The sequence below is a fragment of the Apteryx mantelli genome, chromosome 6 (assembly GCF_036417845.1).
Source record: "Apteryx mantelli isolate bAptMan1 chromosome 6, bAptMan1.hap1, whole genome shotgun sequence".
Taxonomy (NCBI): Eukaryota; Metazoa; Chordata; class Aves; order Apterygiformes; family Apterygidae; genus Apteryx; species Apteryx mantelli.
This window is the reverse complement of record NC_089983.1, coordinates 43,539,030-43,555,088: the sequence shown is the minus strand read 5'-3', so window position 1 is coordinate 43,555,088 and position 16,059 is coordinate 43,539,030. Positions and strand designations below refer to the sequence as shown.

Here is a 16,059-nt window from a genome sequence, read left to right as displayed (position 1 = left end):
CTGCTCTGGATGTACCAGCAGAATTTTAACCCCAATTATTCTAGCTTTTTTCCTTCTCTAGGAAACCAGTAAACTGTGTAAGTTAGATCAGCCTAAGACTCTGCTAATTTATTCAAGATGAGACTAACACACGCCAGCCCACCAAGCTGGAAAACCCAAAGTAGCTATAATCACGCATTGCAGGCTCCTCCTTGCTTATAGGACACGTTCTTCTATCAGAGACTTAAGCCTTCAACTACAAGAAGTACGACACCAGCCAGAGGAAGCCAAGCGCACGGGTAACCGCTCCTTCGGGAGCGGGGTGCTGACGAGAGCAGCCAGGGTTAGCGCCCACGCCGCCTGCTGGCCGGGCGGCTCCCCAGCCCCCCAGCTGCCCACAGCCCTGTTACACCCCGAGGGCAACCTAAAGCCCAACCGCGGCCCCAGTCCACCCGCTTTAAACCTTTCCCCCGGGGAGGGGGGAGGGAGGAGGAGAAATTCACCGTGCCAGACAAGGCGCCCCGCCGTCGCGAGGAGAGCCCCAACGGCCGCGCGCGGCGGCGCGAGGCCCGCCCCCGGGCCTGACGCCATCGCGTTTGGCGCGAAAGCGCTCGCGCGGGCGGGGCTCTGCGTGCCGGCGGCCGCCGATTGGCCGGCGCGGCGGCGCGGCGGAGCACGTGGTGCCGGCTGTGGCGCGAACCGCTGCGCGGTGCGTGTGGGAGTTGGGGTCTGGGCTCCGGCGGCGGCGGCGATGGACCTGGCGGTGGCGGCGGGCGCCGCGGGGGCGGCGCAGCAACAGCAGCAGCAGCTCCGCGATGAGGTGGCGGAGAAGTGCCAGAAGCTGTTCCAGGACTTCTTGGAGGAGTGAGTGGGGCCGGGCCGGGCCGCGGGCCGCGGGCCGCGGGGTGCGGGCGCCTCACGGGGGGCCGCCATTTGGCGAGGGCCGTCCGGCGGCGCGCAGGCCCCTGCCCGCCGTCCTCTCCCGCGCGCCCCTCGGCGTATCCTCTTCCTTCCCTTCCGCGCTGCGTTCAGACGCGTTCGCTTGCTGCCCGACGTACACAGAGCTGTGACCGTCCGCCTCGATCGCGTTCGCCCTCAGGTTCCAGAACGGCGACGGGGAGGTCAAATACCTGCGTGACGCCGAGGAGCTGATCCGGCCGGAGCGGAACACGCTGATCGTGAGCTTTGTGGATTTGGAGCAGTTCAATCAGCAGCTCTCCACCACCGTGCAGGAGGAGTTTTACAGGTAAAGCGGGGAGGTTGCCTGAGAGCTGAGCAGCGCGATGCCAGGCCCAGGAAGTCTTGGCAAATATTCATCTGCTTTCCCTATGGGGAAAACTCCTGTCGTTTAAAACGTGTTTTTTATTGGATCAAAACTTATTTCTTACCGCACTGATAATTGTTACTTCTGCCTCTTTGAGAAGCATAAGTTAACTAGGCAACTGCATTTATTCTGGTAAGTAGATGGTCAGTATGGAAATACAGGATAAACCTTAGCACTTCTTACTCTGGAAATATTTTTTTGAGCCAGTGGCTGATTTTCAGACTCTGCCTCTTAGTATATGGGTAAAAGTGTCATAAAATGAGCCTCCTCAGAAAACAAAGCAAATGGTAATATTATGCAGTAGTGTCATATTTAACATTTAAATTAGCTTTTGTGTGTTCTTCCATAGTGCGGCAGTATAAGACAGAACTTGCAAATGGATGGTACAAACCTTTGACACAGGCTAAGGTGAAAAAGACATTTTGATAGTTTCTGTAAAATTTGAACTTATTTTCTGTGTTTCAGAGTTTATCCTTATCTCTGCCGAGCAGTAAAGACTTTTGCCAGAGACCATGGAAATGTTCCTTCAAACAAGGACTTCTATGTTGCATTCCAAGATCTACCTACCAGACACAAGTAAGATGATTATTAATTCCAAAAACTTGTGTATTTGTGTTTGGGGAAAAAGGTGTTCAAGCATACTGAAAGTGTTTTGACTATGTAGCAAGAAATGTACAGTTTATCAGTACAATTGTGAAGAAATTGCCTAATCTTGTGCAGAATATTTTCTGAAACACTTTATCATTTGTGAATCATACAGACACTGGGCTAGAAGGGAAGGGACCTCAGATAATTATGGTCATCATATTCCACAAATATAACTTGTCTATTTTAAAAATGAGTTAGAGTAAGTTACTTCTTGAAGCACAACTGAAGGAACTTTTAGATGAATATTTAAGCTCAAACTAATATAAAAGTTTGTGTAAAATCTTAAAATGAGAAAACATTGCAACTGTTCTTTACTCACAGACTGAACGAAACTACCTAGTGTCTTAGCACTTGGGCACTGCACTGGGCCTAAAAATGCCAACTCAACTAAGAACTTAATCCCTATCAATTTCGTGTTTTAAACAGAATTCGAGAATTGACTTCAGCAAAAATTGGCTCACTGATGCGTATCAGTGGACAGGTGGTACGTACCCACCCAGTTCATCCCGAGCTTGTAAGTGGAACCTTCCTATGCCTAGACTGTCAGACAGTGATTAAAGATGTGGAACAGCAATTTAAATACACGCAACCGAACATCTGCAGAAACCCAGTCTGCGCCAATAGAAGGAGATTCCTGCTGGACACAAACAAATCAAGATTTGTTGACTTCCAAAAGGTATAGTGGTGGGGGTGTGGGGAGGGCCTAGTAGTGACTCTTCTGTGCGAGTTGAAAGATATTGTGTGCGCTGCTACACATTGACGATAGCTCATTTTGGTTCTGTCAACCTCAAGAAAAGGCCTCAGAAAAGGCATGGGAGTTTCTGCTAACAGTTTCTTTCTGTCTATGGAAGACTTATTTTTAAACACTGGAAGTTATGAGTAGAATCAGAGCAGTTTTATCACATGACATTTATTTTCTAAGTAAGCCAGAGAGAGCCCACATATTTAAGTCATTGTCAGTCTCCTCTGGCAGGTACATGGTGTGTAATTATTTTATGCAAGTGTGAAAAGAGGTGTCTCTAGTATCTTCAGTGTTTCACTCTTCCAGATTGTTTTATTTTGCCAAATCCTCCGTGGATCACATCTTACAATAATATTTTGTATCTGTCACATTAATTGCACTGTTTAAGTGTCCAGAGTGCTTTTCCCAGTCCTCAGAACTGAGCTCTCCTGAGCATTCCCTACAGTTTTTCCAAGACTCTCCAGATACTGATTAGTAATGGGTTTTTTTGTTTTTGTGGCATTTTAAGAGGAATTTCATAAGACTGGTATGGATGGCAGCAAGCAAATGCCACTTACTGCATTTGTTAGCAGCTTCAATTTTAAAGCGGTTTCAAAATTAACGACATCCACTGAGTGCTTTAATATTCTCTAATCCTCAGGTTCGCATTCAGGAGACGCAGGCCGAGCTGCCGCGTGGTAGCATTCCTCGCAGCGTGGAGGTGATCTTGCGTGCAGAAGCGGTAGAGTCAGCTCAGGCTGGTGACAAATGTGACTTCACGGGGTCGCTGATCGTTGTGCCTGATGTGGCTCAGCTCTCAACGCCAGGTCTGTAGCTAGTGCTCCTACCGCTTGCTGCACCTGCGATGGGGTGTCCCTCCCGCTTGTTCGGGGAACTGTCGTTCTGACCCTTGTTCTACTGGCAGGGGTGCGCGCAGAAACGGGCTCCCGCGTCAGTGGGACGGAGGGCTACGAAACGGAAGGAATCCGAGGACTTCGTGCCCTGGGAGTCAGAGAGCTGTCATATAAACTAGTCTTCCTAGCTTGTTATGTCGCTCCAACAAATCCACGGGTGAGTGTGGAAAGAAAATAGATGTTGATGGTTTCTGTTCTGTATAATTTTACTTTTATTTTGTAGGTGTAATGCCTTACTCTGCATTTGACTCCCTTTATATTCTGATTGGATTTATACAGCAAGTTCTTTTCTTGGCAAATAGCATGCCTGCGAAGACTGCTGTGAGCTGTAAAGACAATTTTATCAACTTATTCTAAAGAGATAAATAATTCATTTATTTCCATTCAGCCTTTACCCATTTCTCCAGCATTTCTTCCTCCTCCAGGAAATCCTAATGCTCCATTTTGTCACAGGGCAAGGGGAGAGCCATCCTTCTTGTTCCCTCCATTTTACCATATTAAATCATTAGATGTTACTACTACCTAATAAATAATAAAAAATAATACTGATTATGGCTGGGTAGCCATGATGATGAATGATATTGTTATGATATTATTGGCCATTATGATATTTTAATCTATAATTCTGCTAGTGGCTTGATCACATAAGACAAAAACAGTGTTTGTTATTTCCTTGGTATGGAAGTTTCCAGCCTCATTCTATTCTCATTCTTGTAATTCCAGATAATGAGGAGTACTTACAAAGGCAAATTTTAGCCAAAGGAAGCCATCCCGTTTTGCTCTCCTTTGAATCTGGATGAGCATCTTTCTCAGGGTTTTCTCACAAACTGAAGTTACTCCTTTGATTTCCCCTCACACACACACCCCGGGAATTGTCTCTCTCTAGGTTTTTTTTTGGTTGGTTGGTTTTGGTTTTGTTTTTTTTTTTTGAAAGGTCTAAGGTGATGAACTTCCTTAGCCTAAGGTCAGCCTTTCTGGATGTGTTCCTCCTACTCAGCTTACACAGCAGATTTGTAAAACCTCTTGTCTGCAATGTTCACATTCAGTAGTGGCCATGTTTTTCATTGGTATTGCTTTTATATTTTGAATATCCCTTGTTTAGTTTGGTGGAAAAGAGCTCCGAGATGAAGAACAGACTGCGGAAAGCATTAAGAACCAAATGTCTGTGAAAGAGTGGGAAAAAGTGTTTGAAATGAGCCAAGATAAAAACCTCTATCACAATCTGTGTACCAGCCTCTTCCCCACTATCCACGGTAAGAGTCCAGCTGTTGTACCAGAGTGGGGAGATCGCGCTTGTGAAAATATCACTTCTTTCTGATGTCCGTGTAGTGCCATTTTGTAGCCCTGTACCAGCTGTCTCAAACTATCCCCTCCATCACTGGTTTTGCTAGAAAAGGAGAACCTATTTCCTGAGTACGTCCTGTGTTCAATCATTAAGGCCCGAGTCAAAATGGTTGGTTTTGCTATTGTATCACCTACAACTAAACACAACAACCGATAGTTGGATATAAGCTTTATTTTGTATGGGCATCCTTCAAAAGATTTAAGGGTTCCAAATATTTGCATACTCTCATGCATGCATGTGTAAGCATTTGTCTGCAGTTCTTGCTTCTGGCTCTGAAGTAGTTTGCATGCTTACTTTGGTTATATCTGAAAAGCTACCAGCTGAATTTTGTCCATATTCTGAGCTACTGTAGCGTTAAGGAATTTGGCTGCCGTCTGAGTCATTCTTCCTTGAATTTGTATCAAGCACATAAATGTAGTTTTTAGTGGGTGTTTAGCAAAAAGGTGGTTTCTGAGCAGATGCTCCCAAATCCTCTAAAATTCTCCTGGGCTGATTTTTTTTTTTTTTTCTTTTTAATATATGAAAAACGGGGAGCTGAATTTTGGATTTTTTTTGAGTATCTTTTCTGGGACAGGTAATGATGAAGTGAAACGTGGGGTTCTGCTGATGCTTTTTGGAGGAGTTCCTAAGACCACTTCAGAAGGCACTTCATTGCGTGGGGACATCAATGTTTGTGTTGTTGGTGATCCAAGTACAGCCAAGAGTCAATTTCTAAAGTAAGCATCTCTTTAAAACTCAATATCTAAATATTGTCCAGTGTGAGTAGAGCTATAAGTGTTTACTGTGCTTTTTTTTACCTGAACCAGGGGAAAGGCAAGTAAAATATTTAAGAATACTTTCCAGGAATTGCTTGGACGTGGTTGAATTACTAGAATAGAGCTGAAGCATATTTAACAAGCCCCTATGGCAGCAACAGCAAGGAATGAATTAAGATTTTTGTTGTTGTTGTTGCTGAGGCAGTTACGTATTTTCAGATCTTTTTGAAAGACATCAAATATTAAAGCTACAGAGTTTATTGCACATCTTAATGATTATTTTCCTGTTTCATTCATTTTTAGCTTAGTCTAAATTGGAGGGTCCCAAACGCTTTGGACTGATGGACAGCTGTTAACCTTGAACAATAGTTATTGACTACTCAGTCTCATGCTTTTTTACTTGAAATACTGCTTAACATTTTATTACATTCCTCGTACACCACTTTCTGTGGCAGACTAGTTTGGGGACAGCTGGTCTGGAGGACTGACTTGATACGTTGGTTGGCATAGGAAGCACAGGATTTCTAACACTGTGTTCACTCACCTCTGCATCTTCCTCCATGAGATACTTACAGCGTATGCGGCATCTCAGAAGTGCGTGGGCACCACAGAGGCTGCATTAGGCTGCCTGAGGCTGGTCTAGCTGCTTGCTGCCATGAAGCAGTTTGTTCCTTTGGGCTGATGTTCACCTGACCTGTGAGGAGCTCTGTCAGCCTGTGAATTCAGCAGAAATCTTGTAGGAGGAGGTCTGGATTATTTTTTTCTGGCACTGTAGCCAAGGGTGAATAACAGACCTGTGACAGCCCGCGATTAGATAGTTATTATTCCCAAGGGCATGCTTACACATCAATATCGATGGGAGGGCCTACCTAAATGTTAATTGTAAGTCTGTGCTTTCTGAGGAAGAAATGGCTTTAGAGGTTGAAAGCAGTGCTGTGTTAAAGCTGTCTTCTTTCTGCAGGTTTAAAAAAAAAAAAAATTAAGTTCACGTAACCCAGTTCCTCACTGTTACTTCTCTCCATAGGCACGTGGAAGAGTTCAGTCCTCGTGCTGTGTACACCAGCGGAAAAGCCTCCAGCGCTGCTGGTCTAACAGCAGCTGTTGTAAAAGATGAAGAATCTCATGAGTTTGTTATCGAAGCCGGAGCACTGATGTTGGCGGATAATGTAAGTCCAGTAACTAGGGAGTTCCTGCATCTGTGGAACGATTTTGATTAATGACAAAAATCCCCAAATTGTCTTTAAGATGCTTTTTCTCCAAAAGTGATTAAATTGGGGTAACGTGTTATTTTTAATTCTTCTGCTGTAGGGGGTTTGTTGCATTGATGAATTTGACAAAATGGACATGCGGGATCAAGTAGCCATTCACGAAGCAATGGAGCAGCAGACTATATCCATTACTAAAGCAGGAGTAAAGGTAGCTTGCACTATTCCTCTGGTCATCCAGTCTGCCTGATCGCCTAAGTGTTTGTTCCACGTACTCACCCAGTGTCATCCTCTATCATATTTCCTTTTCAGCTCAGTAGCTGCCTGACTGTAACAGCAGAGATATCACTTACCTGCTCAGTTTTTGTGCCACTTACCCAGAAAGAATTAAAAATTTTGCTGAAAGGAAGAAAGAGATAGTAGTGGGTAGGAAACAGAAAGTGGGAACCAAGATGGGAAAAGTCTAACCCTGAAGCATCGCCAAAAGAGGACGTAGACTTGAATTTGTTTGTAGAAGTAAATTGTATACATGCGCTGTAAAAACACTGAGTGTGTTGTAGAAAGCAATTTTAAGTGCTAGCTTCAGCATTGTAGACAGAAGCGTAACAGTGTTAAAATATTGAATCACTCAAACTATGGATTAGGGCAGAGAGATGGTTAGAAAGCACTGGTGAGAAGAGTTTTGGCTCTTCTAAGGAGCTGTTGCTCTAATACTATTGTATCCCTATATAAAAGATGGGTAGCGTTGTGAAGACGTTACAGGATAGCCTACTAGTGCTATGCTGACCCACTGGAATTGCAGTGAGTTGGTTCCTTTAGCAAGTGGTCACGTTTTCTTGTTTTGTTTTGTTTTTTTCCCCCCCCCTCCATTGTCAGGCTACCCTGAATGCCAGGACCTCCATTTTGGCTGCAGCAAACCCAGTTGGCGGGCGCTATGACAGATCCAAGTCACTGAAACAGAATATAAACCTGTCAGCTCCCATCATGTCTCGGTTTGATCTCTTCTTCATTCTTGTGGATGAATGTAATGAGGTAATTTTAAGGAATCATAGAATAATTTGCATCAGAAGGCATTTCTGGAGGTCTCTAGTCCAATCCCAAGCTTAAAGTAGACCACTAAGAACAGGTTGGCAGGGCCTTGACCTGGTGAGTTTTGATTATCTCCAAGGATGGAGATTTTGCCACCTCTCTAGGCCCCTGCTCCAATGTTTGACAATTCTCATATGTTTGGATTAAAAAAAAAAAAAAAAAAAAAAAGTATAGCTGATCAGAATTTCTTGTGGTCCAGTTTACATCTGTTGCTTCTTGTCTTGTCAATCTGTACTTGCAAGAACAGTGTGGGTCCATCACCTCTATACCCTCCAATTAGGCACTTTGATTGATTGAACAGACCCAGCTCTCTCAGCTTGTCTGCATGCATCACCTGCTCCTGCCCCATGACCATCTCTGTGGGCCTCCACTGGGCAATTTTAGGTGACATTGATCTCCTGAGAGCCTCCTCCTTGTACTTCTCTGTCTAGAAAGCTATGAGCTGGCAGTACACATTTGGACATACCCTGCTGAATACAAGGATGTTGCCCTTTCATTTTGTAGTGATTTAACCTGCAAACTTAACACCATTAGTCATTTTTAAAAATGGCTAGTTACTACGGGTAAGATTGCTACCACCAGTCTATGTGGTGTTGGCCTTGGGAACACATGAGAAACAGAGATAAATGTTGGTTCAGTAGTCTTCTCTGCTCTTTTGCTGAGAGTAATTATCTAATTGAGAAGGGACTGCTGAAAGAGACAAAGTAGGCTGAAAAGAAGGAAACGGTTCCCACGCTGCAGAGTGTTGCTTTCTGCTGCTTCTTTGGCTATCTTGTAACCCAGGAGAGTTGAAACTGCCTTTCATCCTTTCTCTGGTATTTTTCCTCTTATTAAAAACCCTCCAAGACATTTCTCCTGGGTCTTCTGGTAGAGAATCTTGCTTCAGGGAAAACTAGCTCTGCCGTGAAGAGGGCAAGTAAGGGAGCAGGATGGGAAGGAAGAATATAACTGTTGTTTTGATATGTGGCTGGTGTTGTGAGAGTGATCTAACAGAGCAATAATATCCCAGGTTACAGATTATGCCATTGCCAGACGCATAGTGGATCTGCATTCCAGAATAGAAGAATCTGTTGATCGGGTCTATTCGTTAGATGATATCAGAAGGTATCTGCTGTTTGCAAGACAGTTTAAACCAAAGGTAATTCTGTTTTGTCATCTATTAGTACAGTATACTGTATGGAAAGGTCCAAAGGAATAGTCATTCTGCAGCTTGCTTTCTTTAGGCAAATGGAAAGACACTTAGTGTAGTTTTCTCCCTAAAATGCAGCAGTAATCTCAGTTATTATCTAGAAACATAGTATATTTTGGAGCCATGTATTCTTTTGAACTCTGGAGACTCAGCCAGCCCAGCTGAGATTATTTTATAATTAGGGATCTTAATTGCTTCAGTGGCAGTTTTTAACCTCTGTCTAGAGCAACTGATAGGTGGTTTTGTAGCTCTCCCTTATCTCAAGGGCGTGGAGTATTTAACGTAGCTGCCACAGAGATTTTTGTATTTTATTGACTTATTGCTTAATCAAACAGTTGGTTTGTCTTTATTTTAAAAGGATATTGTTCCTCAGTATTTCTCTACTTTCTTTGTGATAAAATACAGAATATGGGAAACTGCTCTAAGTACAGATTTTTGTGGTCTGTCCAAATTGCAGCTTGCATGGGCTGTGTCAGATCTTTCAGAAGTTCTTCTAATGTAGTGCTTCTCAAATGCTAGGAGAGAGGACATCCTCCCTTACACAGAGCAGTTTGTGTCTCAGAGAAGGCCAAAGGAATCCCTAGAATAATTCCATGTCTCCCCAGCTCTGGGGAGAGAACAGAGGCTGGCAGGGCTAGTCAGTATATGGCCTCATCTGATTTTCATTCTGGAAAGTAGAGTATACTACTTCACAAGAGCTTTGCAAACTCCCATTTCATTTCCATGTGGTGGTGAGTGGGTTTTGCCAGTTGGATCTGTGTGTGTGCAGATAGACTGGGGCTGCAAAGCGTGTACGGAAGGCGGTAGTCGGTGTACGTCGAGTGCGTGTGCTTGTGTGTGTGTTTGAAATGAATGGAGGGTGAATAAGCATAGAACAGTCTAGTAGAGACTGGCAGTGAATTGTGCCTGGAAGCAAGTGGGTGGAACAGAAAATTCAGGTGATCAAAACTTTTGTAGAATAATTAATGTTAATGTTGTTATATTTATTATAATGTCACTGTTATTGTAATCATTATTACAATATAACTAATATGTATGTGGGAGAGGACACTAAAAATGGTAGCTAGTATAGAAAAGTCTGGGAACCACTGATCTAACGGGAGAAGCATGAACTTAATATTTTTAACATGGCAAGCTGTTATACTGTCTTATGTCAAACAGATATCTAAGGAATCGGAGGACTTTATAGTGGAGCAGTATAAACGACTACGTCAGCGTGATGGCTCCGGAGTGACAAAGTCATCCTGGAGAATCACAGTGCGACAGTTGGAGAGCATGATCCGGCTGTCTGAAGCTATGGCCCGTATGCACTGCTGCGATGAGGTATCGAGTCTATATTAACGCTGTGGGAGTTCTGGCTTTGCTATTTGACTGCGATATTGTGTATATTTAAATCCTGTGGGTGAGCAGGAGAGCTTGGATGTTTTCACTTGTGAAACCAATCATATTCGGTCTGAATTTGTATGCCAGAAATACTGCTTTTAAGGTGTGTCTTGTAAAAACTGAGGTCGGTTGGTCTAAACTGCAGACATTCATCTTTTTGCATGATAGATGTGTCAGCACTCTCAGCCAGTCAAATTGTATCAGACAGGAGGAACAATCATCTGTATTAACAGCAGCCAGGGCTGCTGACAGTGTCTCTCCTAATCTCATAGTTTGTAATCTCACCCAGCTCTTTTTCCTCTGTAATCTAAAAAGTCGAAGTCCATCAAGGCAACTGAACCTCCCTGAGACAATGCAGAGGGATAGTCAAGCACGTATTTGTGATCTGAGCTCCTCCTCACATCAGCCAATATTGAGATATATTTTGTGTTATGGCTATAAAATGTTCAACCATTATCCACCTTCTCGCTGCTTTAAGACACAGCAGGTTTTTTTGAATGTTAGTTAGGGGTTGCAAATGACACTGCAGTGGTAGTAAACTGCTCACTGGTTACGTGAGAAGGACACCCGCTGGGTTCATTTTAGTTAAGTTTAGCTTATAAAGAAACAGACAGCTTTTGGCTTATGGCTCAATTAGAGAAGACCTTTCCATTTTTTTTTCTTTTCAAATCCAGAAGAGGCTCTCATTAATTGTAAACACTTTTTCATATTGTTTCTACTCAGATCCATTCCTTTCCATGTCTCTTACCCCACTGATCTTTCTTCAAGGTGGTCTCGCTTAAGCAAAAATATTGTCCACATGATAGTTAAGGCCTGAAAGGTTCATCAGGCTGCTTCCTCCATAATCTTATGTGAACTCAGAGTCACACCTGTAGCAGGATATAATTTGGCTTGCAAAGACTTTACAGCTTATGGTTAATTGGGTGAGATGGATAGAAAGCCAGCTTGCCAGACTCTGGGGTGAGTTTCCGAAGCTATTGGGGAAACAAACCTTTAATACTAGAACAGCCACCATGCATATTTAATACATATTTTTTCAAATCTTTCCCAGGTTCATCCAAAACACGTGAAGGAAGCTTTCAGGCTTTTAAATAAATCTATCATTAGAGTTGAGACTCCTGACATCAATTTAGACCAAGACGATGAACAGCAAGTGGAGGATCAAGAGGACCAAGATGGAGCCAATGGTAAATCACTTGCAGAGAGCTTTTGAAAGGGGAAGAGGACTTCCAGCCCTTTATAGCTTACATTGTTTGAGTATATACTTCTCTTTATTTCTCACCTATTGCTCCTCTCTCTGTATCTCTCTAACCACTAATGACTGGAGTAAGGGTCTAGGATCTTTACTCCTCTTCTTAACTCTCTTTCAGCCTCCTTGTGGGCTCCATTCACTTTGGTCAATGCAAGATGTTCCTGTGACTTGCAGAGAGTTTTAGACAGTTAAGAGACATTGCAAAGTTAAACCTGGGCATGTGTTCAAACAGGTGAGGCAGAAGCTCCAGCTGGGGTCAACGGTCTTGTGAATGGGATCAATGGCCAACCTGAGGACGTGAGCAAGGATGCTGCACCCAAAGCTTCTCTTAGACTGGGTTTCTCTGAGTATCGACGGATTTCTAATCTCCTTGTGCTGCACCTCAGGAAAGCAGAGGAAGGTAAGAATGTGTTTATTAAAAAGATGACACACTGTGAGCTGTGTCACCATGTGTGGATCAGCTCTTTTCTAAATCAGATTCACCTAAAACTAACGAGGGAGTTTCTTTAGCTGTGAAAAAACTTTTAGTCTTCCAGTCACTTTAGAGAAAAATGGCTTGTACATGGCTTGTGTTTTAAAAAGTTAGTATAGAAGGCTGTTATTGTGGCTCTTTGCACAGGGGTTGCCACTTCTTCCTGTGCAGTTTTCAGTGAAACTTGGTAAACATCCCTGTGCAAGTAGAGTCTCTGCTTTTTCGTACCCTGAAATACTTGAGACTTGCTAACAGAGCAACCTTAACCTCTGCAGGGGTTCACACGCTTCCTGCTCTGAGTGAACTAATCCCACTGTGCCGAGATTCAGCACAGATAGCAGCAGCAGCAGTTCAGGAAGCCAGTGTTACTGCATTTCATGCTACTACACTTCAGACTTTTGCTCCTGCTGAGACACCAGGCTTGTTAGGTCCTGTGTGACCCTGTGCACATGTGGATGTACGACAACTGCTGGTATGAATACGGCTTCATGGACTTTCTAGCTCTGGCATCTTAGTCATTTGTCATAGACCAGCAAGCCAAGGAGTATGTCTGCAGAGCAAGGAAAAGGGGTTTGCAGCATATGCTCGTTTAACGTAGCTAAAATGGTCAGCAGCAACGAAAACATTGTGGCAAGAATGCCGGCAACCGCAGCCCAAAGTCTACACTGAGCCAGTGTGTACTGCGTGTTAGATGGCTGCGTCCTCTCCGGGGCAGATGAAATATTCCAGCTGCGACGAGGCTACGCTGTGGTGAAACGTAGCAGCTGTCTGACAGCATGTAACAATACTACAAAGTTCTTGGATGGCTGTGGAAACTCCAGTATCTATTCAAAATACTGAGGAGTTGTAGAAGGATGATTTCTTCAGTTTTGTGTGATACTGATTTTCTTTTGCCTTTACTTAGAGGAAAGTTGTACAAGTCCTTACAACTGCTGCTTCTTGAAGGTATTCGCTGAGCTGCTCATTTAGTTTGTGAGCCACATAAATGCTTGAAATCAAAAGCCTCAATTCTAAATCTAAATATTTAATCTCCAATAAAACTATGGTACAATAGCCTTCCATACAAAACATGCTGATTTAAGAAAAAGAAGAAAATCTGACAGGCTGTTGTGTGTTTCTCTTTCCAGCAGTGTAAATGTTAAAATAGACGTCCTTTTCTCTAACAGTTTGATTGGTATATTATGCTGCTGTGTTTATGCAAATTGTGTGGATTGGCATTATCATTAGATTTCCTTTTTTTTTAATCTTATTTGCAGAAGAGGACGATTCATCATTAAAGAAGAGTGAACTTATTAATTGGTATCTAAAGGAAATTGAATCTGAAATAGAGTCTGAAGAAGAGCTTATAAACAAAAAGAAGATCATAGAGAGAGTCATTCATCGACTTACACATTATGTATGTACAGAGATGTGTGGATACTGAAAGGGGATTTTAACTTATGATTCATTTTTAATACAGTATATTCCTAATTTGAGAAATATGTTTTGTGCTTCCGTATCACTGGCCGATGCAGTCTAAATGCTTTTTGTTTAAATCTCTGTTAAAAATAGTTACAGAGGAAACACTGAAATAAGTTAGAGGCAAATGTGTATGGATAAAAGTTCAGAGTGCCGTATTTTGTCCCTACAGAAGTGTAAGTGGTAATTTTCCTGTGCTTCTGTAGTATTAGTTATACATTAGGACACAGAAATGCACACAAAAACAAATTCGGTGGTTAGCTTTAAGCTTTACTTATTTATTGTGCCTTGCTTAAAACACTTCTCTGAGGTAAAAATGATTATTTTCCAGGATCAAAGTGTTTACATGCACAGAAGTTATGGATTTCAGATTTTGTATTCAAAGCATGGGAGTACTAGGGCTGTTTGGAGGAAAAAATATCAAAATATAAAATGGGCAAGATATTTTTAATTTTAAGGGTGCAGAACAGCTAGACTGAGATGTTCCCAGAAAGTATACAATGTATAAGAGATTTCCACTGAAGTTAATTACTAAGATTAGAAACTTATTAAAAAGGGAGCTCACAGTTAAAAGGGTTAAATAATTCATCAGTAGGAGGTGTTACCAGTATAAAAATCAGACGGCTTTCAAAAAGTACAGTCTTTTTTTGTTCTTGTCTGAATAGATTTTTGTCTGTTGCAGGACCACATTCTTATAGAACTGTCCCAGTCGGGCCTGAGAGGCTCCAGAGAAGAGGAGACTTTCGATGAAGACCCATACCTGGTTGTCAACCCTAACTATCTGCTGGAAGACTAAGGCTGAGAACTGGATTATGGAACGGACTAGTTATGTGTTGGAAAATGCATTCTCTCTGAATTCTTGCAATAGTTGCCCTATAGCTAACATCTTAAATTTATATGAACGCTTTACTGTCGAATGGACCAATACGCGGTTAGTAATATATGACTGATCATATATGCTGAACGTACTTGGAATGTTTTTAAGCAAATGACACATTAATGTATTAGTTTTGTTACTCATTCTGGGTTTCACTGCAGTCGTCCAGATGCAGAGGAGAGTCATTCAATAACTCTTTTCTGCATCAAGCTATGTAGATGCTTTTGTTTTAAATGAGAGGAATTCTGCATTATTCTTCTATTGTATTTAGTAAACATTTTATGCTATAGGTTTTCACTGTTTTTCTTATGAATATAAATAAAAGATCATTCAATGTCTGCAGATGTCTGGGGGTGGCTTTGTTGTCAGTAGTATGTGGGGTTGCTGTTTTCCCTGCCTGTGCTTTAATGCTGAAAAATTAATGATCTAAATACATAGTGTTTTATGAAATATTTAATCTTCTGGATGACAGATGCTGTTTTTAGGAAGGCTTTTAAACTTCGGCTAAGGGATAATGACAAAATCTGATTGCTTCGCTCTGTTTTTAGATGGACTTTTGGTATATGCACCTGTTGCACTTTTGAAATAGAACATTCAAAATGGCCAAAGCAAAGTTTTAAGCCAGGAGGGCAAAACCAACCTATCTTTGGTGAATGCCTTGACTTGTAAAAGGATTGAAAGGTGGCGTGATTTGTGAGGGGACTTTTTGAGTATATTTGCAAACTAGTTCTTAGACTTTTCTAGAAGAAAATATTTTCTTTAAATTTCTGTTGGTCTCAGTTATGTGCTGTTATGCTATGTGATTATTAAACATTCAGTTACTCTAATTCTTATTAGATTATTTGTCTTATCAACCTGATGCCAGCACCTAAGAAACATTTTTAAGCACATGAAATGTACCAAAACTATTTATGTTAAGTATAAATAGTATAAAATAACTGTTTCTGAAGCAGGTCCAGAGATGGAGCTGGTCTGTAAGACAGTCTTCTCTTTTCTCCTGTTAGCCTCTCCCAGCTTTGGGATAGACAGAGGATTAGTTCAGAATTTTATTGCCATTGCTGGACCGCTACCCAGCGAGCTAGGAAATAGTTTGCATCTGCAGAACCAAGTCCTACCCAAAGAAGCTCAGGACCCTGGTGGGAGCGAAGCCCATGAGCACCTGTGCCAACAAGATCCGGCGGCTTCCGAGCTGCCCCTGCGCCTCTCCCACCTTCGCGGAGCCGGGGTGACGCACTACAAGGTCTTCCTGCCGTGGGCATGCCTCCTGCCGGAGGGGGACGCCGGGAAGCCGGACGAAGCCCAAGTGCAGCGGTACCGGGAGCTGCTCGAGACGCTGGCTGCGGCGAGCCTGCGGCCGGCGGTAGTTCTGCATCGGCAGCGGGTGCCCGGCGCCGTGGCCGCTCGGGCCGGGCGCGGGGAGAGCAGCGCCTTTGCTGACCTGTTTGTGG

The 16,059-nt window shown here is 42.9% G+C and overlaps 1 protein-coding gene across 1 annotated transcript; it reads left to right on the top strand.

Moving 5' to 3' along the window:
- Window positions 1-730: 730 nt before the first annotated feature.
- On the top strand, window positions 731-14,949 carry MCM6 (minichromosome maintenance complex component 6). Its single transcript, XM_067299394.1, has 17 exons — window positions 731-843; window positions 1,079-1,225; window positions 1,769-1,879; window positions 2,378-2,627; window positions 3,334-3,499; window positions 3,598-3,743; window positions 4,689-4,839; window positions 5,506-5,647; window positions 6,711-6,852; window positions 6,995-7,102; window positions 7,768-7,923; window positions 8,990-9,118; window positions 10,331-10,492; window positions 11,604-11,739; window positions 12,037-12,204; window positions 13,533-13,672; window positions 14,417-14,949. The coding sequence occupies exons 1-17, from the start codon at window positions 731-733 to the stop codon at window positions 14,528-14,530; spliced, it is 2,481 nt and encodes an 826-aa protein (XP_067155495.1). The 3' UTR covers window positions 14,531-14,949.
- Window positions 14,950-16,059: the final 1,110 nt, after the last annotated feature.